The sequence below is a fragment of the Lepidochelys kempii genome, chromosome 19, assembly GCF_965140285.1.
Source record: "Lepidochelys kempii isolate rLepKem1 chromosome 19, rLepKem1.hap1, whole genome shotgun sequence".
NCBI lineage: Eukaryota > Metazoa > Chordata > Testudines > Cheloniidae > Lepidochelys > Lepidochelys kempii.
Genome location: NC_136398.1, coordinates 19,451,940 through 19,477,167, shown reverse-complemented (window position 1 = coordinate 19,477,167; position 25,228 = coordinate 19,451,940). Strand labels below are relative to the sequence as shown.

The 25,228-nt window shown below is 44.3% G+C and overlaps 1 protein-coding gene across 3 annotated transcripts in view; it reads right to left on the bottom strand.

Annotated features, from left to right (window-relative positions):
* Positions 1–25,228, bottom strand: part of LUZP1 (leucine zipper protein 1) — a 67,473-nt gene that overhangs the window by 21,334 nt on the left and 20,911 nt on the right. For all 3 annotated transcript variants that reach the window (XM_073317298.2, XM_073317299.2, XM_073317300.2), the window contains exon 2: positions 3,819–7,114. In XM_073317298.2, the coding sequence (XP_073173399.1) occupies positions 3,819–7,001 (3,183 nt within the window). In that variant the 5' untranslated portion in view covers positions 7,002–7,114. The remainder of the gene's footprint in view (positions 1–3,818; positions 7,115–25,228) is intronic.

Below are 25,228 nucleotides of genomic sequence, written 5' to 3'. Positions count from 1 at the left end.
AGGAGTCCGCAATATCAAGGGCGGATTGCAAAGACATCTTGGCCACCAAGCAGCCTTCAGTGACAAACACTCAAGACTCATCACAAGACACTTTCAGGCAACTGCTCCTCAAATTTGGGCCATAGTCAACCAATTGAGACAGTCTATTTGGACAGTAAAGCTTGATGGTTCACAATCCTCATCTGTAACCATGAGGAGATGCATACCTTTCTGCCCAAAAGGTCCAAACGTTTAGAGTCTCTGTCTTTGGACATGGACTTGAACCTGTCCTGCCATGACCACCAGGGAGTTTGGGGCCAGATGGGAATAGACCCCCTTGTATCCCTGTATCGGCACAAAATAGCGCTTCTCCAAGCACTTGGCCACTGCCCGTAACAAGGCCGGTGTACCTCAAAGAGCACTCACAGGTTTGAGGAGCACCTCATTAATTGGGAGGGTCACCCTTACAGATCTGGAGAATGTCCATGCATTTATGGATATTCTCCTGGAGAAACTTCCCTTGAATTCAGAAGGATGTGGCCACCTGACATAAGAGGTCCTGCTATGCCTTGTAGTCCTTCTCGATAGAAGGGCAGGATGAACCAGGCAGCACTGCATCATCTGGAGACAAGGACGACGCTGTTGGTTGAGCCACAGACGGGTCCTGCTGCTGAGGTAGAGTCTCCAGATGAAGAGACTTTGTGGCTCCACAGGGAAGGGGAACTGTGGATGCCTGGGCTTGCTGCTGGTCTGCAGCCACCAACATCACATGAGCAGGTGATCTCGCCTTTGACTTGGATGCTGAGCGAGACCTCCAAGAGTGAGCAGCTTTCCACTGAGCCCAAGGAGGCCATCGGTAAGGGTAGTGCCTTGGTGGCCTGAAGGTGCTGGACCAGGGGCCTACATCCTGGCCTCAGGGCCCATGCCAACCCTGGTAGCTGTACTGGTCTACCAGTGACCTTCGGACCTCCTCCAGCAAAGTGGACGAAGATCCCAACTCTGAAATGGAGGAGTCCTAAGACCTCTGAGACATGGGGGTCGGTGGAAGAGCAACTCCAGAGGGGACCAACAGGTGATCCCAACATATCCATTGCCTCCAATGTAGTCAGCACTGCTGGTGCCCCAGGCAAGGTCAGTCCCGGTGCAAACAGCGATACCAGAGAGCCTGAGAGCCTCGACGTTGAGGAAACCTCGTACCAAAGAGCCTGTCCCAGCTCTGGTGCCATGTCCATATCAACCACCAGAAAGGGTGCCTCCTGGTGCGGTGCTGAAGGGCCTGAGAGTTGGGCGGCATGCTCTGACTGGGGGCCACTACAGGCACCAGCCTTGCAAAGTCTTTGACTAGCAGTGATGATGGGACCAAAAGGCACAGAAGGTCCGCTACAGCCTGGTATGCTGATGTCACCGACACGGTCAGCACTGGCATCCCTCCAGCTGGTACTGGACTCAGTAGATGCCTCGAGGCCAGAACTGGAGTCAACAGTACAGGGTTTCTGCCCTTCCTGCCCTGTACCAAGGGAGGAACAGATGTACACATGCCATCCTGCACACCAGAACCGGTCCCATGCCAGCTGGTGCTCTGCTTAGGGAAGGCAGAAGAGTCGCCCCGGGACAACTCTTCTTTGGTGCCAACAACGGAGAACAACTCCTGTGCCTCTTCGAAGCGGCCGCTCCCCCAGAACAAGATGCAGCAGCATTTTCTGAGCCCGAGGGCTATCTGTGGCCCAAGGCAGGCCGCTGTGTGGGCTCAGCCACACGGCTTGTTCAAGCAGGTTCTGTTTGAGGCAAAGGACCTGCTCCACCTGCGTCCTCTTCTTGAATGATCTACAGATGAAGAGCACTCCTTAAGGTGGGCTTTGCCAAGGCAGAGCATAAGAACGGCCATACTGGGTCAGACCAAAGGTCCATCCAGTCCAGTATCCTGTCTGCCAACAGTGGCCAATGCCAGGTGCCCCACAGGGAGTGAATCTAACAGGTAATGATCAAGTGATCTCTCTCCTGCCATCCATCTCCACCCTCTAGGTGGCTCCACCCTAGAGGCTAGGGACACCATTCCTTACCCATCCTGGCTAATAGCCATTAATGGACTTAACCTCCATGAATTTCTCTAGTTCTCTTTTAAACCCTGTTATAGTCCTAGCCTTCACAACCTCCTCAGGCAAGGAGTTCCACAGGCTGGCTGTGCGTTGTGTGAAGAAATACTTCCTTTTCTTTGTTTTAAACCTGCTGCCCAAGCACTGTGTGTGGGGTCACTGTTGGGAAACACCACTCCATATGAAGGGCAATGCTTGAACCTGGGGAGGGCATCATGGGGGGGGGGGACAGCCACTAATACTCTACTTTTTTTTTTTTTTTAACTAAACTAAAACTAACTCTTAACTATGCAGAGGATGAATGCGAGGTTGTGAAAACCACCATCACACAAGCTCTGACTCCAATGGGTGATGAGAAGGAACTGAGGGGGGCTGGGGCGGTGCCATCTCATATCGCCGGGTGCTGCCCCTCTAAGGGTACCGCTAGGCAAAAGTCTCCGGCTCCAGTGTTCGGGGTGCACACACACCTGCCTGGAATATACGTCTGCAGCTACTCAAAGAAGAAATGTGCCGAGTGGGATTTTCAAATATGCCTATTAGCTCCAATATAAATCCACGAGGTGCCTATCTGCATCTTTAGGTGCTCAAATATCTTTGATAATCTGGCCCTAACTCTCTAATGACAATAGATGCTACAAAGTAAAGCTGTGTTGCATTGTATGCTTACTCCCTGAGAGGTGAAGTTGGTTCTAGGGAAAAAAGCAAGGTTTGGAAAACACAGATATCCTCTCACATCTTCATCTATATTCCCAAATGGAAACCTTTGTTCAGTGGCAAATTCATTTGGCTGAGAATGCCCTCCCTTCCACAACCACCCTACAACCCTTTGATCTCTTCTGTACTTTATTTGGCTTCAGACCAACACTGAAAATGGCGGTGGGAGTTAACGTGGGCACCCCTGCTGTTTGTATTGTATAGATACTGCATAAAGAGTGGCTACATTGAACTGGAACACATTATTTAGCATGGCCAGAACGGACACACCCCACCAGAAGAACGTTTTAAAGTATTTCAGGGATTCTCAGTCCTTTTCAGAGAGAGAACCACCTCTTAACAGTGAGAACATCTCCTGGATTTCCCCTTATGCAAGATCTCCTCTCACTGACAACTGAATAACATCCTCAATAGCAAGGAAAAGTAATGTTGGGAAAGTAGTTCATGTATTTTAAGCTTTTTCTCAAGGTGATCTAGCAACTTGGAATCAGGAGGAGATGGCAACACCACACAACCAGCTGTCTCTCTGTGGTCTGCTAGGACACCCTCCAGGGAGCCGTTTGAGGCATGTCACACATGGAGGTGACATAGCCAGTGTCCCTTTAAAAATGGAAGTGGAAAGTTCAGACTGAAGCAGTGGAGCACTTTTTAAATAAATGCTTTGCTATTTCCTGCTGACTCTACCTTGCAAAGCTTGACTTTAAAAGACATACAGGCCCATGACTAAGCTGGAACCAATTATTTCCTCTCTTAGCTTTGGCAAGAACAGATGAGTATGGCTTTATTTACACAAGAAGCAGTACAAGAACGCGGCAGATGGGAACACAACTAATCGGCCCAATTTTCCAAAGTCGCTAATTAATTTGGATGCCTCAATATTTAGGTAATCAGTTGAAGTGAACAGGAGCTGTGGGAATGTAACGCCTCTGAAAATCAGATCTGTTAGTATTTCAAGTTGGGTATCCTACAATTAGTGGACAATTTCAAAAAGAGAATGATGGTTAAAAGTAACAGAAGACAGAAAACACTTACTGGTAATGTTTTGTGATTCCAAGTAGAAGCAGTGATGGGATCATGGATGTAGCTCCTTCGAGTAGATAGCTCAGATGCACTTAAGCTACTTTGGGTCCTTCTGAATTCTAATTCAGGAGTATTCCAAGAATTAATAGTGGCCCTGGACCTTCTTGAATTCTGCTCAAGTAAATGTATTCTTGCATTGGTCCCTTCCGTTTCAGAGAGGTCTGTAGATGACTTGCATGCCTTTGTACGAATGGAAGCTGTATTTTTTTCCACTTTGATTTGAGAGTCTTCCAAAGATTGTAATCCCCGCCTTGTCCTCCAAGAGCTTCTCAGAGTGATGTGTTTTGTCTCTGGTGAATCTGATTCTAAAGACCCATGGCTTTTCCAGCTGATTGTCTCTAAGGATGGCTCACAACTGTTCTTCTCAATGGGTTCAGAAGGTTTTATCATAATACTGCTTCTTGAGATTAGTGTTTCTGTCGTGTTTCTCAGAGCTAAGTCCCCAATTTTATCTGCCTCAGATAATTTCAGAGCAATATCACTCTTATTAATTGAGATCTCAAAGGGTGTGCTGATGTTGTTTGTTATGGTTGACAGCTCATTTGGAGTGACTCTAATATTGCTGGTAGAAGTATGTCTTTCCTTTGCTGCTTCATTTGTGTTGGTCCTTGTGTTGGCTGGCTCAGAGGGGAAGATTGTTATGCTGCTTTTCATTTTATTTGTCACAGTTTTAAAGAGAGATTTCTGTTTTTGAGAGTATTCTTCAGACCCAGCCCCTCCCATTACTTCTTTCATGTCCTTTTCAATTATTACAGGTTTAATGATGGCTTTTGATCTCAAAGCTTCTCTGGGACTGAATGACCGTCTGGATTTCAATCCTACACTGGTGGCATCTGAAGATATCTTTATGGATTTTGGGGGGTCATCTTCATTTCCAGTATTTTTATCACTTTCAAAGAGAGATGCTCTGAGAACTCCTCTGGAGCTTGAGAATTCTCTGGAACTGGTTTTTTTTCTCGTCTCCAGTTCCGACTCAGTAGTAGCATTGGTGCTTTTACCCATCTCCTCATCTGTACTAAGTTTTTCATGGATAGCTGGTTTGATGGCTTTGGATCTCAAAGAGTCAGGTTTTATGCCAACATTTGTCTGACCTGTAACTGATGGTGCAGATTGGTCCATTCCCTCCTTACCTTGACTTGTGAGAATCTGTAAAATGTCTTCTTGACTTCTTGAGTTGTTTGAATACTTTATTAAAGTTGGGGGCTTTATATTTTCATGAAAAGTGTCTGTAAATTCTCTTTCTTGGGAGTTTATTGTTCTTTTAGATCTCCCTTCTGGGGGCTGTCTGTGAGATACAACAGAGACTGTTGCTGCTTCTGCTTTAGAGCTGGTGGATTCAGCTGCTAACATCTGAGAAGAGATATGGTATCTATATGATGAAGCTGTTTCATTTGATGGTGCATGATTATTTTTCGTAAAGGGTATCTCTACACAGAGATCAGACATCTCTGCTTGGCTTATTTTCATCTTTTCAGTCAAAGATACAGTCATTTCTCCTTTGCTTGATTTTTCATCAAGTGCATCAGAGTTACCTTGGCAAACATCACTAAATGTCTGAGATGGCTTTTCAATCTTGGTCTTCAGTCCACTTTCATTCCCAGGTTTGGAAGATGCTTTCCAAGATTTGTGCTCATGTGCAGCCGGTGGGTATCGACTCAGCACAGATGGCTGCTCTCTAGATTTCTTCACTTCATTTTGTGGCGCACCACTATCTTTCTGCATAGATAAATATGTAGCAACTGCTGATTTATCTTCCATTCTTTTTGTATCACTAATCACAGTGTCTAGTAGAGCAGATGTACTAGATGCCTTTGCTGTTCTCCTAGTAATTAAACTTGGACTGGGAACTTGCTTGCTGCTTGTGGTATAATTGTCATTATTGGAAGAGAACTCTCTGTTCCGTGTTCTCTCCCGTCTATGCTGAGGTGAAAGCTCCCGTGACTTGTGCTTTGAAATTGCCGGCTCAGCTGTGATACCTCTGTATTTAGGTCTGTCATGTCTAATTCTGCTGGGAAAGCTCATTTCTTCACTTTCCACCTCACCGTTCTCCATATCCTTTTGTTTTTTTATTTTAATTTGAATTTCTTCCAATTGACCAGTCAGGAGCTTGTTTTTATTCTGTTCACTCAGATAACTATCTTGCAGGTCATTATTTTTGGCTTTCATTTTTTTAAGTTCTTCTTCTAAAGATTCAAAATGTTTAATTTGAATTTTAAGTTTCTCAATTTCTTGATTGAGATCTTTCACTTTGTTGTCTTCTTGATTTTTATTCTTTTGATTTTCTGATTTATTTCTGGTTTCATTTTCTACATGCTTTAGATAATCCAAGCTTCCCTTTCTTCTGGCTTCTTTAGAGGGCAACACAGATGTCAAGTCATCTTCAATTCTCAGGTCATTTCTATCCAGAAGACTATTTGATGATCTTTCTAGCAGGTTTGATGCATTTCTAGTTTGATCTGCCCTATTTAGTTTGTTGTTTTGTTCTAGTTTTTGTGTTAGCTCCTGGATTAATTTTTCATTCTGCTTTTCTCTTTCATTGAAGTGTTTTCTTTCACTAGCAAAGCTCAGTGTTAAAGATTTCAGCTTTTCTAACTCACTTACTAAACTATGTTCAGTTTTATCCAGTCTGTCTTCAGATGCTTCAAGTTCTTTTACTTTCATCCTAAGTATTTCCAACTCTGTAGATATTTTTTTAGTCAAATTTTTCTCTTCATTAAGGCTCAGACACAGCTGAGTACAATCATTCTTGCTCCTGCCAAAAGCTTCCTCCAGTTTTTCCAGTTCTGCCATTCTCTTCTGAAGCCGTTCAATTTCTGATTTAAGTTCTCGAGTGAGGCTTTCCTCGCCCTCCAGTTTTTCCTTCATCAGCTGACAGAGCTCTTCAGCTTTTTTTATTTCTTCATCCTTGCCTTCAATTTTCAGCACTCTTTTTCTCAGAGCTTCTACGTCAGCAAGCATGCTAGAATTGCTGCCTTCTGCCTGGATAACTTTGTCCTGAAGGTCAAGAAGCTCATCCTCCGCTTTCTGGAGATTTTTTGTTGCTTCTTCCAGTTCATCAAGACGACGGCCAAGACTCTGTAACTTGAATCGAAGATGGCGATTTGAAGTCTCCTTATAACCTGTAAATTCTGCCATTTTTATTTTTTGTTCTTGGGTTCAATTTTCTTCAGTTTGGATCAAAGGAGTGATTTTAAACATGTCAGTTTCTCCTTGAATCCTGCAGCTTCTTTGATAGAGACAATTTTAGCCTGAAAGAAGAAAACAAAGTGAGTACAGGAGGGTAGGAAATGTTTCTTTTGTGTAATTTCTTCTTTCATTAAACATGTTTCTGAAAGCTATAATTCAGAGCATAAGGAATGACACAGTGGAAAAGATCAGTGCTCCATTTAGTCTAGTAATACAGGTTTCAGAGTAGCAGCCGTGTTAGTCTGTATTCGCAAAAAGAAAAGGAGGACTTGTGGCACCTTAGAGACTAACCAATTTATTTGAGCATGAGCTTTTGTGAGCTACAGCTCACTTCATCCGGTGAAGTGAGCTGTAGCTCAGGAAAGCTCATGCTCAAATAAATTGGTTAGTCTCTAAGGTGCCACAAGTCCTCCTTTTCTTCTAGTAATACAGTGTACTGTCTCCAACAGTAGCCCACCACTGGTCGGTGGGAGAAACGAATACCCTCCTAACCTCAATTAGGCAGACAGCATGTCTGTGTATCCACTCAGTGCCCCTCCACGATTGGTTAGTGCTGTTTCTGTGCGTGCATGTGATGCATGCTCCTCTGTGACTGGTTAGTTGTGTGCATATGCACACATTATGGATCTCTTCACAAAACTATTCCATTAACAGATACCTCACTTCAGAAAAATGTGCACATCTCAGGCAAATCCTTATCAGACAGAGAATCAATAACCACAAACTAGAGATGGAAACTGGAAGACACGAAGTACATAAAAAGAGGAATGATGGTTCAACACCACAACAGAGGAGAGGCTAAAATAACTGGACATTGCCTATACCAGTGTCCAAAATACAGGCAAGAAATTTCCTCAAATAATCAGGAATACTAGAACTTTTCATGAAAAGGCAACAAGGAACATCTCTGCCTGAGTCTGGCAGAAAGGAGATGGCAAAGATGGCATTGCTCTGTGGAGCAACCTGCCTCTGGATCAGAGATGGACACAAAGGGGTTAACCCAAACACAGAGGTTGGATATTTTGCAAGTTAAATCCAGAACAGATTAAAGTCTGGTACTGGGAAATGGCTGATGGATTGCATTTGCCTCTGACAGATACCCTTTGGCAACACCTAGATAGTTTGCAATGGCAATAGGGAGTAGAATCTGAGTGCACCCCAAGCCGTGGGTGGGTGGAGAGGGAAGAGGGAGAGGAGTTGCTGAATTTCTGCTGGAACCTGATGAGTGGTGTTTGTGTGAGCTGAATTCCTTACTGAATCCACAGCATATATGCGGAGATTGCCAGTATTGTAGCAGAGATGACTGTCTTGCCACTCAGCAGCTGTCTCTTGGGAAGAACTGCCCAGGTCAGAATTTCCTAGGTTTTCAAAGATCAGGGTACAGAAAAACAAAATATTCCCAGAACTTTTCTAATGCAGCTGTGTAACTGATCTATCTGCAAAACTGCCAGCCAGTATGCAAGCCTGCTGCCATCTACTGGAGACAGGAAACAAATGCAGAATGAGAGTTAGAACCCAGGATTCTGCATCTGTAGGGAGAAAGCCTCAAATCCATTTCCTTGGGCATCTAGAGGAGAACAGGGAGAGCTCAGATTTAGACCCCATAACATCACACAATTCTGGAGCCTCAGTAACTCGACAGGGCTCATTGAAGGTGACTGAGATCAGACCCAGGAAACACGGATGCTGTTGGTAGGTTCTGGGAGTCTAATGCCAGTTAATTCTGGAGTCTGACTATGTTTACCTTCACCAGAAGGAATTGGCGGGATGTCAGGTGCTCTGCCGCGAGCTGCTCTCAGCTCCAAGGCCCAGGAGAGGGGTTCTCTCAAATGCTCACTCCCATCTCTGGTGTGTCCAGTAATAACAAGCAGCTATTTGAAAAGGACAGACAAGTTCTGGAGCCCCCCCACATCCCCAGCTGACATTTGCAATCCCATGGAGATCTTTTCAACATCAATGCTCCTTTTTTCATTTTAAAAGCAACTTTATGCTCAGCCAGGCGGTTGATGACCAACTGCCAAGCCATGTACATGGGAAATGTGTAAGTGCTTCCTCTCCAGGGAGCAGAGTGGCGATGGGAATACTTATGGCAGCCCTGTCCACCGCAGCCTCATCTCGAGTTGAGACAGGGACCGCTGGTCAAAGGACCGGATATCCTCCTCTTGCTGTTTGTATTAGTTCCTCGGGAACCTGAGCCTGAAGTGACTCTCCCACCAAACAAGGTAGAGAAGCATCTGAGGGGCTAATACAGCCAGAGGAGAGGAGGATTTCAGTTCCTTTGACCTACAACCCTTGCTCAGCCTGTAGCATTCCTGTTAGTGTTCCCTATAGAGGAAGCACTTAACAAGTTTCCTATTTCACAGAGCCAAGAAGGGAAGAGCAGGATGTGAGGAGGAGACTGCAGTGCCTGACATGAAGCCCTTGACAGGAGGTGACTCATTTCCTGTTAGGCAGAGGGGTGTTTAGTGCAAATACAGCCACCTGCCAAGCAGGCCCCTTGCTGAAGGAGATGGGGGGAGCGGGGGGAGGGAAGGGGGTTGCTTGGGCAGGGCAGTTATGCTGCCACCTCACACACCAAGTGACTGAAAGTGGCAGCAGCAAATCATCATCATCATGGCAAATCCCCAAAGGAAGGTGCCTCCTTGCAGGAAAATTTAACAAAAGCTAAGGTCAGTTGTGTGGCATGCAGGGGTCAAGCTGGGTGAGACACCTCCGGTTCAGTGCCAACCCCCGCCATGTCACCATACACAGCTTACAGGCTGCTGCTCTCCTAGATCAGATTCCTTTTTCCTGCCTATTGTTTGGGATACGCTGCTCGCAGGCCAACAGCGGGTGGAAAAGCAGGGGAGAGTTCAGCACCAGGCAAGCGCCTCTGAAGAAATGTCATTAGAACTGCACCCGATGGGCTAAGGGAGCAGCCAGGAGGCTCCCTGCTGCACAGAACTGCACCCAGGAGCTATGAGGCAAAGAGGTGGCTGGCAGTTGTGGTTAACATTTAACTCCACATCAGCGACCATTCTGTACCTGAACTGCGCTGCTGCAAGGAGCCTTGACCAGCCCCAGCCCCTGCCCCTGCCAGGGAACAGCAGCAGCTGTCTCTCGAATCTGCCTGCAGGATGCCATTTGTGAACAGTGACTAGGATCACATTTGGCACATTTGAACAGTGCCTGCTCAAAGCTCTGACATGCAGGCTGGAGCCAGCGTAAGAAGCATCCACTGCATAGACTGCTCCTCCCTCTCCGTGGGACAGGGCTGCCTGAGTGAGCACCCTTTGGGGAAATATGGGGTCACCTCAGGGAGCTTAACATAAGGAAAAATGTTTAGTTTCTGGTTGGGTTTCCACTGGTTCTGGTGAAGCCACCGCAGCTCTTCAGGCAGTTTTGCATCAGTCAGGGGCAGCTTCCCAGGCTCTCTTATCTGCAAAGCATTTGCCAGGGGAAGTGCTAGGGTGGCTTGAAACCACACTCTGTGTTGGGGTGAGGAGGCCTCACCATTGATTCATCCAGAACTCCTCCTGGTGTGGCTGCTTCCCCACTCTTTGCAAGGCTGCAGCAAAGGAGCACCTGGGAGACTGCACCATCACCAGGAAAAGGCAGGTCTACGTGATTGGGGACTCCTTACTGAGAAGGATAGACAGGCCTGTAACCAGAGCTGATCCAGAGAACAGAAGGGTGTGCTGTCTGCCAGGTGCTAAGATATGGGATGTGGACCTGAGGCTGAAAAGGATCCTAACGGGAGCGGGAAAGAATCCACTCGTCCTTCATGTGGGAATAAATGATACAGTTAGATTCTTGCTGGAACGTATCAAGGGAGACTATGCCAGACTAGGGAAGACGCTTAAGGAAATCGAGGCTCAGGTGATCTTCAGTGGGATTCTGCCTGTTCCTAGAGAACAGCAACAAAGGTGTGACAAGATTATGATGATCAACAGATGGCTCAGGCAGTGGTGCTATAAGGAGGGCTTTGGGACGTATGGCCACTGGGAAGCATTCATGGACAGAGGACGGTTCTCTCGGGATGGACTTCATCTGAGTAAGGAGGGAAATAGACTTCTAGGATGGAGGATGGCACAACTAATTAAGACAGCTTTGAACTAGGAGTTTGGGGGAGATGTCCAGGTAATCTCCACGCCGGATTTTAACATTGCAGGGGAAGAAAACGAAGTAAGAAAGGATACAGCCATGGGTAGGAGAATAGACATAAGGAGGAAGGGTAGTGTAGATATTAGTCTAATAGGTGATACTGGCAGTAGAATGTCTGTGCCTAATAGGGTAAAGAATGCGAGAGAAGCCAAACAGCAAAAATTAAGATGTTTATACACTAATGCGAGGAGCTTAGGTAACAAAATGGAGGAATTAGAGTTACTGGTGCAGGAAATGAAACCAGATATTCTAGGGATAACAAAAACATGGTGGAACAGTAGTCATGACTGGAGTACAGGTATTGAAGGGTATGTGCAGTTTAGGAAAGCAGTTTAGGAAAGGAAGCTAAACTTTCCTAAAAGCAAGCTAAACTTTTCCTAAAAGCAGTTTAGGAAAGCAAGCATCTCAGAGAGGTGATTAAGAAAAAGCAGAAAGCCTACAAGGAGTGGAAGATGGGAGCGATCAGCAAGGAAAGCTACCTCATTGAGGTCAGAACATGTAGGGGATAAAGTGAGAAAGGCCAAAAGCCATGTAGAGTTGGACCTTGCAAAGGGAATTAAAACCAATAGTAAAAGGTTCTACAGCCATATAAATAAGTGGGATCGCTAAACACTGAGGATGGAGTGGAGGTTAAGGATAATTTAGGAATGGCCCAATATCTAAACAAATACTTTGTTTCAGTCTTTAATGAGGCTAACGAGGAACTTGGGGATAATGGTAGGACAGAGGTGGGCAAACTACGGCCCGCGGGCCACATCCGGCCCGTGGGACCATCCTGCCCAGCCCTTGAGCTCCTGGCTGGCTTGGATGGGTCGAGATTTCTGAGGGGGGCAGTCAGGGGGCGGGAAGTGGGAGGGGGCAGATAGGGGGCAGGGAGCCAGGCTGTTTGGGGGGCACAGCTTTCCCTACCCAGCTCTCCATACAGTTTCGCACCCTGGTGTGGCCCTTGGGCCAAAAAGTTTGCCCACCCCTGGAGTAGAATGACAAATGGGAATGAGGATATGGAGACAGATATTACCACATCCAAGGTAGAAGCCAAACTTGAACAGCTTAATGGGACTAAATCGGGGGGCGGGGGAGGGAGAGCAGATAATCTTCATCCAAGAATATTAAAGGAACGGGCACATGAAATTGCAAGCCCATTATCAAGAATTTTTAATGAAACTGTAAACTCAGGGGTTGTACCATATGACTGGAGAATTGCTAACATAATTCCTATTTTTAAGAAAGGAAAAAAAGGTGATCCAGGTAACTACAGGCCTGTTAGTTTGACATCTGTAGTATGCAAGGTCTTGGAAAAATTTTTGAAGGAGAAAGTAGTTAAGGACATTGAGGTCAATGGTAATTGGGACAAAATACAACATGGTTTTACAAAAGGTAGATTGTGCCAAACCAACCTGATCTCCTTCTTTGAGAAGGTAACAGATTTTTTTAGACAAAGGAAATGCAGAGGATCTAATTTACCTCGATTTCAATAAGGTGTTTGTTACGGTTCCACATGAGGAATTGTTAGCTAAATTGGAAAAGATGGGGATCAATATGAAAATTGAAAGGTGGATAAGGAACTGGTTAAAGGGAAGACTAAAACGGGTCATACTGAAAGGTGAACCGTAAGGCTGGAAGGAGGTTACTGGTGGAGTTCCTCAGGGATTGGTTTTCGGACCAATCTTTTTATTACTGACCTTGGCACAAAAAGTGGGAATGTGCTAATCAAGTTTGCGGATGACACGAAGCTGGGAGGTATTGCCAATACAGAGGGGGACCGGGATATCACACAGGAAGATCTGGATGACCTTGTAACCTGGAGTAATAGTAATAGGATGAAATTTAATAGTGAGAAGTGCAAGGTCATGCATTTAGGGATTAATAACAAGAATTTCTGTTATAAACTGGGGATGCATCACTTGGAAGTAACAGAGGAGAAGGACCTCAGAGTATTGGTTGATCACAGGATGACTATGAGCCGCCAATATGATATGGCCGTGAAAAAAGCTAATGCGGTCTTAGGATACATCAGGCGAGGTATTTCCAGTAGAGATAAGGAGGTGTTAGTACCCTTATACAAGGCACTGGTGAGACCTCATCTGGAATATTGTGTGCAGTTCTGGTCTCCCATGTTAAAGAAGGATGAATTCAAACTGGAACAGGTACAGAGAAGGGCTACGAGGGTGATCTGAGGAATGGAAAACCTGTCTTATGAAAGGAGACTCAAAGAGTTGGCTTGTTTAGCCTAACCAAGAGAAAGGCTGAGGGGAGATATGATTGCTCTCTATAAATATATCAGAGGGATAAATACCAGGGAGGGAGAGGAATTATTTAAGCTCAGTATCAATGTGGACACAAGAACAAATGGATATAAACTGGCCACCAGGAAGTTTAGACTTGAAATTAGATGAAGAACCATCAGAAAGAAAAGGAGTACTTGTGGCACCTTAGAGACTAACAAATTTACTAAAGCATAAGCTTTCGTGAGCTGCATCTGATGAAGTGAGCTGTAGCTCACGAAAGCTCATGCTCTAATAAATTTGTTAGTCTCTAAGGTGCTACAAGTCCTCCTTTTCTTTTTGCGGATACAGACTAACACGGCTGCTACTCTGAAATCTAACCATCAGAGGAGTGAAGTTCTGGAACAGCCAGTCAAGGGAAGCAGTGGGGGCAAAAGACATATCTGGCTTCAAGACTAAGCTTGATCAGTTTATGGAGGGGATGGTGTGATGGGATAGGCTAATTTTGGCAATTAATTGATCTTTGACTATTAGCGGTAAATATGCCCAATGGCCTGTGATGGGACACTAGATAGGGTGGGATCTGAGTTACTACAGAGAATTCTTTCCTAGGTGTCTGGCTGGTGAGTTTTGCCCGCATGCTCAGGGTTTAGCTGATTGCCATATTTGGGGTCGGGAAGGAATTTTCCTCCAGGGCAGATTGGCAGAGGCCATGGGGGTTGTCATAAATATAAAGGGAAGGGTAAACACCTTTAAAATCCCTCCTGGCCAGAGGAAAAACCCTTTCACCTGTAAAGGGTTAAGAAGCTAGGATAACCTCGCTGGCACCTGACCACAATGACCAATGAGGAGACAAGATACTTTCAAAGCTGGAGGGGGGGAAAAACAAAGGGTCTGGGTCTGTCTGTGTGATGCTTTTGCCGGGGACAGAACAGGAATGGAGTCTTAGAACTTAGTAAGTTATCTAGCTTGATATGCGTTAGATTATGATTTCTTTAAACGGCTGAGAAAATAAGCTGTGCTGAATGGAATGGATATTCCTGTCTTTGTGTCTTTTTGTAACTTAAGGTTTTGCCTAGAGGGATTCTCTATGTTTTGAATCTAATTACCCTGTAAGGTATTTACCATCCTGATTTTACAGAGATGATGATCTTTTTTACTTTTTCTTCTATTAAAATTCTTCTTGTAAGAAACTGAATGCTTTTTTCATTGTTCTTAAGATCCAAGGGTTTGGGTCTGTGGTCAACTATGCAAATTGGTGAGGATTTTTATCAAACCTTCCCCAGGAAGGGAGGTGCAAAGTTTTGGTGAGGATTTTGGGGGGAAAGATGTTTCCAAACGGCTCTTTCCCAATAATAAACCCGGTTAGACGTTTGGTGATGGCAGTGAAAGTCCAAGGGCAAAAGGTAAAATAGTTTGTACCTTGGGGAAGTTTTAACCTAAGCTTCTAACAGTAAGCTTAGGAGGTTTTCATGCAGGTCCCCACATCTGTACGCATTCATTCCATTTAGCACAACTTATTTTCTCAGCCATTTAAAGAAATTATAACCTAACGCATATCTCACTAGATAACTTACTAAATTCTAAGACTCCATTCCTGTTCTGTCTCCGGCAAAAGCATCACGCAGACAGACCCAGACCCTTTGTTTTTCCCCCCCTCCAGCTTTGAAAGTATCTTGTCTCCTCATTGGTCATTGTGGTCAGGTGCCAGCGAGGTTATCCTAGCTTCTTAACCCTTTACAGGTGAAAGGGTTTTTCCTCTGGCCAGGAGGGATTTTAAAGGTGTTTACCCTTCCCTTTATATTTATGACAGGGGTTTTTCACCTTCCTCTGCAGCATGGGGCACTGGTCACTTGCTGGAGGATTCTCTGCACTTTGAAGTCTTTAAGCCACGAGTTGAGGACTTCAATAGCTCAGACATAGGTTAGGGGTTGTTACAGGAGTGGGTGGGTGAGATTCTGTGGCCTGCGTTGTGCAGGAGGTCAGCCTAGACAATCATAATGGTCCCTTCTGACCTTAAAGTCTAAGTCAGAAAGTCTATGCTCTCACCAAGGTGCAGCCAAAACATTTTTTTTTATAATAAAAAAATGGATTTTTAAATGGAGAAGCCCTGCTAAGTCATCTAGTTCCCTGGGACCAGTCCAGTTTTGTTCCTACAGGATTTTTTTTTAGTGCTTTCTTCATTCTTGTCTTAAAGGAAAGCTATTACAGCCTCACAGGCCTACATCAGTAAACGTTTCCTGATATTCTCCCTAAATTGTCCCTCTTTCCATGGATTTTAATGACATCTCAATCAGAATGGATCTCCTGGTCTAAGCTCCTGCACAGCACAGACCAGAGGACTTTACTCAAGGATTCTTGCATTAAAGCAAATAACTTGTGGTTGCGCGACAGCGGCATTTTCCAAAACGCAGCAGGGCTAGGCACTTCCACGGCCATTGCTGAGTGACGACAACTGTTCTCCAGAATCTCAGTTTTCATTCAATATGCTAGAACCAGATTTACAAAGGTATCTAGGCACCTAAAGATGCAGATAGGCACCTACTGGAATGTACAAAGGGTCTAAGTGAGTTAGGTATATAACTCCCATTTATTTCAGCAGTTATGCATCTAAATACCTTTGAGGATCTTAGCTTGGAGCTGTTCTGGTTCTGAAGAAAACTTTCATAACATTACCCAGGTATAACCAATACAAAGACGTCTGCTTGAAGGCTTGTCTACATACAAACTGGAACCCAAATGACTCAGTCAGTTGTAATTCACACCATTAGTTACTCCAGTGCAAATCTGTGTGTGGATTTTGGATTAAGAGTGCCCTCTTTTGATTTACATTGATTTTTAACCTTCACTGCCTAAAAAAGAAAAGGAGTACTTGTGGCACCTTAGAGACTAACAAATTTATTTGAGCATAAGCTTTCGTGAGCTACAGCTCACTTCATCGGATGCTGTAGCTCACGAAAGCTTATGCTCAAATAAATTTGTTAGTCTCTAAGGTGCCACATGTACTCCTTCTCTTTTTGCGAATACAGACTAACACGGCTGCTACTCTGAAACCTGCCTAAAAAAGTACGTTCTATTCTTAATTTGAATGTGTCTAGCTTCAACTTCTGAGCACTGGATTTTATTGAACTTTTGTCTGCTAGCTTAAAAACTTTTCCATCATAAAATAATGATGAAATACATCCAACCCCAACAATAACTAAGGAGGATGTTAACAGCATTAACTAAAGATAAACAAACTGCAAACACAGCAGCCATAATATAAAAGGATTACTAACTGGTTACAAGACAGAAACAAAGGGTATGAATAAGTGATCAGTTTTCACAATGGAAAGAGATAGGGCTCCCCAAGGATGTGTGCTGTTAAACTTATTCATAAATGACCTGGTAAAGGGGGTAAACAGGGAAGTAGTAAAGTTTTCAGACAATACTAAATTTCTCAAGATAGTTAAGTCCAAAACTGACTGGGGGCGTTACAAAGGGATCTCATAAAACTGGGTGACTGGGCAACCAAATGAGAGATGAAAATCAATGCTGGTAAATTCAAAGTAATGCACATTGGAAAACATAATCCCAACAATACATACAAAATGATGCGGTCTAAATTAGCTGTTACCACTCAAGAAAGAGATCTTGGGAGTCATTGTGGATAGTTCTCTGAAAACATCCACTCAATGTGCAGTGGCAGTCAAAAAAGATAACAGAATGTTAGGAACCTTTAGGAAAGGGATAGATAATAAGACAGAAAATATCATAATGCCACTGTATAAATCCATGGTATGTCCACACATCAAATACTGTGTGCAGTTCTGGTTGCACCATCTCAAAACAAGACATAATAGAATTGGATGTCAAGAAAGGAAAAAAAAAAAAGATTTGGGGTACAGAACAGCTTCCATATGAGGAGAAATTAAAAAAACTGGGTTTGTTCGATTTAGAAAAACAACTAAGGGGGGAAATGATATGGAGAAAGCAAGTAAGAAAAGTGTTATCTGTCCATTCACATAACACAAGAACCAGGGGTCACCTAATTAAATTAATAGACAGCAGGTTTAAAACAAACCTAAGGAAGTACTTCACATAACACACAGTCAACCTGTGGAACTTGTTGCCAGAGAATGTTAGAATCATAGAATATCATTCTGTGACCTCCTGAGGTCCCTTCCAACCCCCTGCTCAAAGCAGGAACAATCCCCAATTTTTTCCCCAGATCCCTAAATGGCCCCCTCAAGGACTGAACTCACAACCCTGGGTTTAGCAGGCCACTGCTCAAACCACTGAGCTATCCCTCTTCCAAAGAACATGTCAGGAGTGGGATTTGAACCTACGCCTCCATATGGAGACCAGAACACCCAGTTGAGGGTGTTGTGAAAGTCAAAAGTATAACTGGGCTCAAAAAAGAATTAGATAAGTTGGTGGAGGATAAGTCCATCAATGGCTATTAGACACGATAGTCAGAGATGCAACCCTAAGGTCTGGGTGTCTCTAAACCTCCATCTGGCAGAAGCTGAGACTGAGGACAGGGGATGGATCACTCGATAACCTGCCCACTTCTGTTCACTCCCTCTGATACATTGGCACTGGCCGCTGTTGGACGACAGGATACTGAGCAAAATGGACCACTGGTCTGAGCCAGTATGGCCATTTTTATGTTCTTATTACACGCTTTAAGATCAGAAGATCAGGGTAACTTGCACCCAAGAGTTTTAAAAGAGTTGGCAAAGGAACTTTCTGAGCCATTGATGTTATTGACCGCTATATTTACCTACATGCCTCCAGCTTCCATCCAGGACACACAACACGATCCATTGTCTACAGCCAAGCTCTAAGTTACAACTGTGTTTGCTCCAACCCCTCAGACAGAGACAAACACAAACACCTACAAGATCTCTATCAAGCGTTCTTACAACTACAATACCCACCTGCTGAAGTGAAGAAACAGATTGACAGAGCCAGAAGAGTACCCAGAAGTCACCTACTACAGGACAGGCCCAACAAAGAAAGTAACAGAACGCTACTAGCTGTCACCTTCAGCCCCCAACTAAAACCTCTCCAGCGCATCATCAAGGATCTACAACCTATCCTGAAGGACGATCCCTCACTCTCACAGATCTTGGGAGACAGGCCAGTCCTCGCTTACAGACCGCCCCCCAACCTGAAGCAAATACTCACCAGCAACCACACAACAAAAACACTAACCCAGGAACCTATCCTTGCAACAAAGCCCATTACCAACTCTGTCCACATATCTATTCAAGAGACATCATTATAGGACTTAATCACATCAGCCACACTATCAGAGGCTCGTTCACCTGCACATCTACCAATGTGATATGTGCCATCATGTGCCAGCAATGCCCCTCTGCCATGTACATTGGCCAAACCGGACAGTCTCTATGCAAAGGAAAAAATGGACACAAATCAGATGTCAAGAATTATAACATTCAAAAACCAGTTGGAGATCACTTCAACATCCCTGGACACTCAATTACAGACCTAAAAGTTGCAATTCTTCAACAAAAAAACTTCAAAAACAGACTCCAACGAGAAACTGCAGAACTGGAATTAATTTGCAAACTGGACACCATTAAATTAGGCTTGAATAAAGACTGGGAGTGGATGGGTCATTACACAAACTAAAAACTATTTCCCCCATGCTGATTTTTCCCCTACTGTTACTCACACCTTCTTGTCAACTGTTTGAAATGGGCCATCCTGATTATCACTACAGAAGTTTTTTTTCTCCACTTGATAATAGCCCACCTTAATCTATTAGTCTCATTAGAATTGGTAGGCAACCCCCATTTTTTCATGTTCTCTGTGTGTATCTAGATAGATAGACCTATCTATCTATATATCTTCCTACTGTATTTTCCACTGTATTCATCTGATGAAGTGGGTTTAGCCCACGAAAGCTTATGCTCAAATACATTTGTTAGTCCCTAAGGTGCCACAAGTACTCCTTGTTCTTAATGAGAAGTCAGTTATATAGAGTTATCTGGATTGCCTAGTATGCGGAGAGTAAACGATGTGTTTTAATGCAGTCAAATGTAAGGTTATGAATCTAGGAGTAAAGAAGGTCGGTCAAAGAATGTGTATGTGTGTGAGGGGGCTGTGATTCACCACGACTGAGTTCGCTTGTGAATTCAGCCCAGAACTACTGTAAAAATGGATCTATACCAATGTTAGGATTAATTTTATTCCTGTTATAGTTAAATAATTCCTTCTTATTACCCTTCACCCTTACTGGCCATGGATTTTTCATTGAACCTTTTAGCTTTCCTTATTGATTGTCTGCATTTTTTAGCCTCTGACATATTTGCTGCTGTCAACTTCTCCCCTTTCCCTATTTGTTAGATACTGTTTTTTATTTTTTATTGGTGCTTTCACTTCCGCTGTAGACCAGGATAGTTGTTTTAACCAAAGAATTGTACCGAATTGTACCAAAGAATCCCACCAAAGAATTGTATGTGGGAATCTTGTTTCTTGGGCATCTAGTAATATGTTTTTAAACTATCATAAATTACCATTTATATTTGTCAATTTAATTTTTTCCTGACAGACAAATTTTGCTTATAATTATTTACAGCTTTATGGAATTGGCCTTTGTAAAGCTCCAAGCATACACATTGCTGGTTAGTACCAGATCCTGTTTACATATAACAAACAAAATCAGTCTGTAATCGTGCACATCTAGGCAATCATTAATTTTTAGACTGGAGTTACATTTTATCTTTACATGTCAGAATGGGATATAACCTAGAACTACCCAGCGATGAACATAATACTGTGTGCTAGGAAACAGTTATCTATATGGGGGTCCTCAACTTTTTTCCTTCAGAGGCCCCCTGCACCCAACATACTATAAAAACTCCAGGGCCCAGCAGTGGGGCCTTGAGACTCCTGGCTTCAGCAACTGGGTGTAGTGGGGCTGCAGATGGCTTTAGCCCTGTGGGGCCCAGGGCTTCAGCTCCGATGGTGGGGGGGCCTTGGGGCTCTGGACTTCAGCCATCAGGTGGGGAGGTGGGGCTTCAGCCATGGGGTGAAGGGGGCTCAGGGCTCTGAGTGGGTGGAGAACTCAGGGTTTCAATCCCACAGGGGCACCAGGGCTCAGAACTTTACACCCAGGGGAGAACCAGGGCTCCTCGCAGCTCCAGCCCCACAGGAGCTGCCAGGACTCAGGGCTTTAGACCTGGCGGGAGTACTGTGGCTTGGGGTTTCAGCCCCACAGCTCCATTCTGACTTTAACTCTTTGGGAGGTGCTAGGGCTTAGGGCTTTATACCCAGGAGGGAGCACCAGGGCTCGGAGCTCCCCACGGCTCTGCTCCTGGTTTCAGCCCCTGGAGGCACTAGGGCTTAGGGCACCGCACTACAGCCACAGGGCACCACAGCCCCCTGAAACTAGCTTGCGGCCCCCTCAGGGGGCTGTGGAGCCCTAGTTGAGAACTGCTGATCTATACTTTCAGATACTTTAAGGATGTTTTACTAATGGCTGCTTGAGACCTCCTGCATATATCCCCAGACTGAAGTCCCCCAAAACAACAGTATTTCTTTCTACACATTATAGATGCTTCAGGAGCTGCATGTCCAATTCTCTACTCTGATTTGGTGGCCTCAAACAGAGTCCCACTAGGAGCCTATTTCATGCTATTCTTCCTAGTTATAGCAGTTCCTCCTCCATGCTTAAATGGAAGTACAAGTGAAACCCCGCTATAACGCAATAATTGGGGGTCCAAAAAATTTGATCGCGATAAATGAGGGGTCGCTTTATAGTGGGGTTACAAAAATTTACCATTTCAAGCCGGTCAGTTTAAGTCTTGTAAAACAAAACAAACAAACAAATGGTTATCCTAGCATATTTTAAACACAAAAGTAGTAATTTAATTACATGCACATGAAAGAAACATGTGAAATCAACTATACTAATCATTGCGCAGAATGCAAAGTCAATTTGGTTCCATGACTCCATAATTTTAAATTTCATCACTTCTTAAAAAAAGCTATCTAGTGTGTCTGCTTATTTGCCGCAGACTGTTGGCTTCTAGCAAAGTCAAGAATGCTTCTGAGTTGGAGCCTTTTGACGCTGTCCACGTCTTGAGTTTCCAGCCACCTCAAACTGGCTTCTAGGTGCTTTACTGCCTCAGACACTTTTGGTGGGGGAGTTGAGGTGCCATAATCGTCATCAGCGCCACTGGTTTTGGGCTCTGGTGGTGCAGCTTCATTCTTCCCGCTGACATTTGCAACAATTTCGTCATCTGAGATGCGTTCATACATAGGGCAGATGTCACCTGCTGAAAACCAGCTGAGGATATCATGATGACTGTGCTTATATTCTCTGAGTGCTTCTTCGGCTAAATGTAAGTTGTCTTCAATGAATCTTGTAAATTCAGGCTTGTCGTTACCGTCATCATGTGTAGATGATAGAAAAGCTGGACCAAGACCCTTTATCCAGCATCGTTCAATGCAACGTGCAGAGATAGCATCCCAGGCTTTCCTGCCAAGGTGACAGACTTCTTTCAAGTTGAGTGACACCAGTGATGTGTTGACAGAGGAGTTGTTATCCACTACCATCCTCTTGATCATTTTGCGACGATAGTTTTGCTTAAATACCGATATGATGCCTTGGTCCAGTGGCTGGATTTCTGATGTAGTGTTCTTCGGGAGATAAGAGACTTTAATCTTGCCGTCACGACTGACAAGATTTTCCGCTGTGGAGCAGGCAGGGCAATTATCCAGCAGGAGGAGGGCTTTTTGCTCCTGCTTGAGTTTTTGCAAATGAGCCCAAATGGCTGGCATGAAAATTTTATGGAACCAGTCTTCAAATATGGAACTATTCATCCATGCATTCTTGCTGTTGGTGTATTAAAAGGGAAGGGCCTTCATATCAACGTAATGAAAACATCTGGGAGATCTCACTTTTCCGATCATCAGAGGTCTGATTTTGTGGCTGCCCGACTTGTTGATGCAAAACAAGAGAGTGACTCGGTCCTTCCTCTGTTTAAAGACTTCTCGTTTGTGACTATCAGTCCTGGTTGCGAGGGTGCGATCGGGTAACATTTTAAAGCATAAACCAGTCTTGTTGCAGTTGTAAACTTGATTGGCTGTGTAGCAACCTTTCTTCAGCAACTTTTTAAGCTTAATTGGGTAGGAATCGGCAGCCTCTTTTTCAGCTGAGCGTATTTCCCCAGACACAAGAACTTGGCTTATAGTGTGCCTTTTCTTGAATCTGTCCAGCCAGCCATTACTCACCTTGAATTTGGATTCATTTCCATTAATAAGATGATCAAATTTCTGTGCTTGAGCTTTCAGAATAGGGCCAGAAATGGGAACTCCTTCTGAGCGAGCCTGGACAAACCACTGGTACAAGGATGAATCTAGGCTTTTGTCATTAGCAAACTTGACCTTTTTACACTGTAAACCAGTTTCCTCTTCAAGAATGCAGGGCAGGCTACGGAGCTTTTCTTCTTCTTTTTTCCACCCTTGCAGAGTGGACTCGCTAATTCCTAGATCTCTAGCAAGCTGAGTTTGTTATTTGCCCTTCTTTCATTGATCCAGGGCGTACAATTTCTCTTGGGCAGAAAACGACTTGCGTTTGCGAACTGGCGAATCCATAACGGTAAAATATTTTTTAAAATATAGAAAATTAATAACAAGTTCATAGGCAAACACCATACACATGTACAACCCAAGAACTAAGTGCAATGGGTCTGCAATGGCCACGAGTCACTTTATCCTATAAGACCTGAAGAACGCGGTTTATTTATAAAGGTCATAAAAAAAGTATTCCGGCAAAACGTGAACAGTATTACGGCCTTAAAGGGGAGCCGATTTATGATCGCGTTATATCCGAATTCGCATTATCGCGGGGCACGTTATTGCAAGGTTTGACTGTAGCTGTGGTGCACAGTCTCTCTGAGGACCCTATGCCATTCCAAGACAGAAACATGGTTGGCTCTAACTAGATTGTCACACATTTCCTCTTGGCTCTTTCACACCCCGTCAGCAGCCACAAGCACATTTTGTGTTTTATCCACTTAGTGGCTATAAAAGCATGGGGGGTGGGGGGGGGGGAATAAACTATGTGTAAGTGCTTGTGCCACCAAGAGTTTGTACCCTCAGCAATGACGGCAACTTTCATCAGAAGAGGTAATGGCACTTTTCATATGTTAAGCCTCAGCCTCCCCATGTCCTCAAGGAGGGGGGATTATTAATCACATTGGGACCTGGTACTTTGGCATTTAGTTCCCTGTCCTCTCTTTGGGAATGATTTTTAGGGGCTTTTGGCAGTCTTTGAAGAAAAGCATCAGGCACATAATAGGCCTCTTCACCTGGAAAAGGAGGGTGAGCAGTTTTCTCCCTCACTAAACTCACTAGTGCAAAGTCAGGCTGTAACTCAAATCTCAGGAAGCAAAGCAGACAAACTATCAATTACATGAAAAAGTACCCCTCCCAGTACCCCTAGTTTAATGCCACACTAGGGTTATATAGTTAAATGTACGAAACCCAGAAATGTAAAACCCTAGCTGACTTCTCAACCTTAACTCTGCTCATATGTAGGCATGGTTGGCAACACTCTGAAACCAGACTATTTCACATTTTTACCTGCACCCTTTGGATACCTGTGTATAAGAACCTGTGTTCTAGTAATTAAAAACCGTACTGTATCATGTATGCACAAGGGGGAAGTTAAGACTACATTCAAATCTAGTTGTTGCAATTCTTGGTTTTGGAGGGTTTTACAGTTCAACCTTCAGGGAGCAATAGCAGGTTTTAATTTAATTTAGTTTCCCAGAGGTATTCATTTTTGTTTGTTTTATTTTTTTAAGCAAAGGCCAGCTGATATCTAACAATGTCATTACTAAGCTGCATAAAAATTCACCATTCAGGGACCACAGTGTCCTGTTCGCATAGTGTCCTGTTCCTGACAGTGGCCAGCAAAAGAGGAAGATGCAAGAAATTGTCCCTTCGTGGACAATTACAGCCTAGCTTTTGTAATCAAAGATCATATTGTGGGAACTGCCAGCCCTACCCAGCTGTAGAACTATCTCTGATGCCCTTCTCTGGACCATTTCCAACTCAGTTTTATCTTTAAGTTGAGGTGACCAAAAACGGAACAGGATGCAAAAATGAGGAGCCCTTCTTCTTTGATGCTATGCAAAGATGTCCTGTTTTGTTATTCATTACTGTCTTTCTTGAGCTTCTCATCAGGACATGTATGCCCTAAAAGCTCCAGCATGTGGCTGAATCACCATGTAGAGGCCACCAGCAGCCTCTCCCCCAGGCCCTCACAACTGGGGTGGGAGTAACATCAGCCTCTTTGACATTTTCATGAACACCAGAGGCAGCAGATTTTGCTACCACCAGTCCCTCCCTATGGCCTATGTCAACCACCTCCACCAGTCCAGGCTCTCCTGAGTGTCAGAGGCTGCCGCTGCAACCATCATTGACATTTTTGCCTGGCCTGTGCCACTTGCTGTCTCCTTTGTTCACCTCTCAGCAACATTCAGCTGGGTGAGAGCACTGTAACCTGTTGCTGGAGGAGGAACTGGATTGCCTGGATGAATACAAGAAAATACTGATTTATGGTAGCAGTATCTTATGAGTGGCAATGCATTCTTTGTTGATAACTGGATCCTTGGCTAAATCAAAAGGGGTGTTATAAACAAGATTATTATACTGCTGGAGAAGGCCATGAGGCTCAGCCACCTGGACCACTGCATCCAGTTTCACACACCCTCGTTCCATAAGCATATGCACACTACACTGGCCAAAGGTATAGGCTCTGAACAGTTAGGGTATACAGTCTGG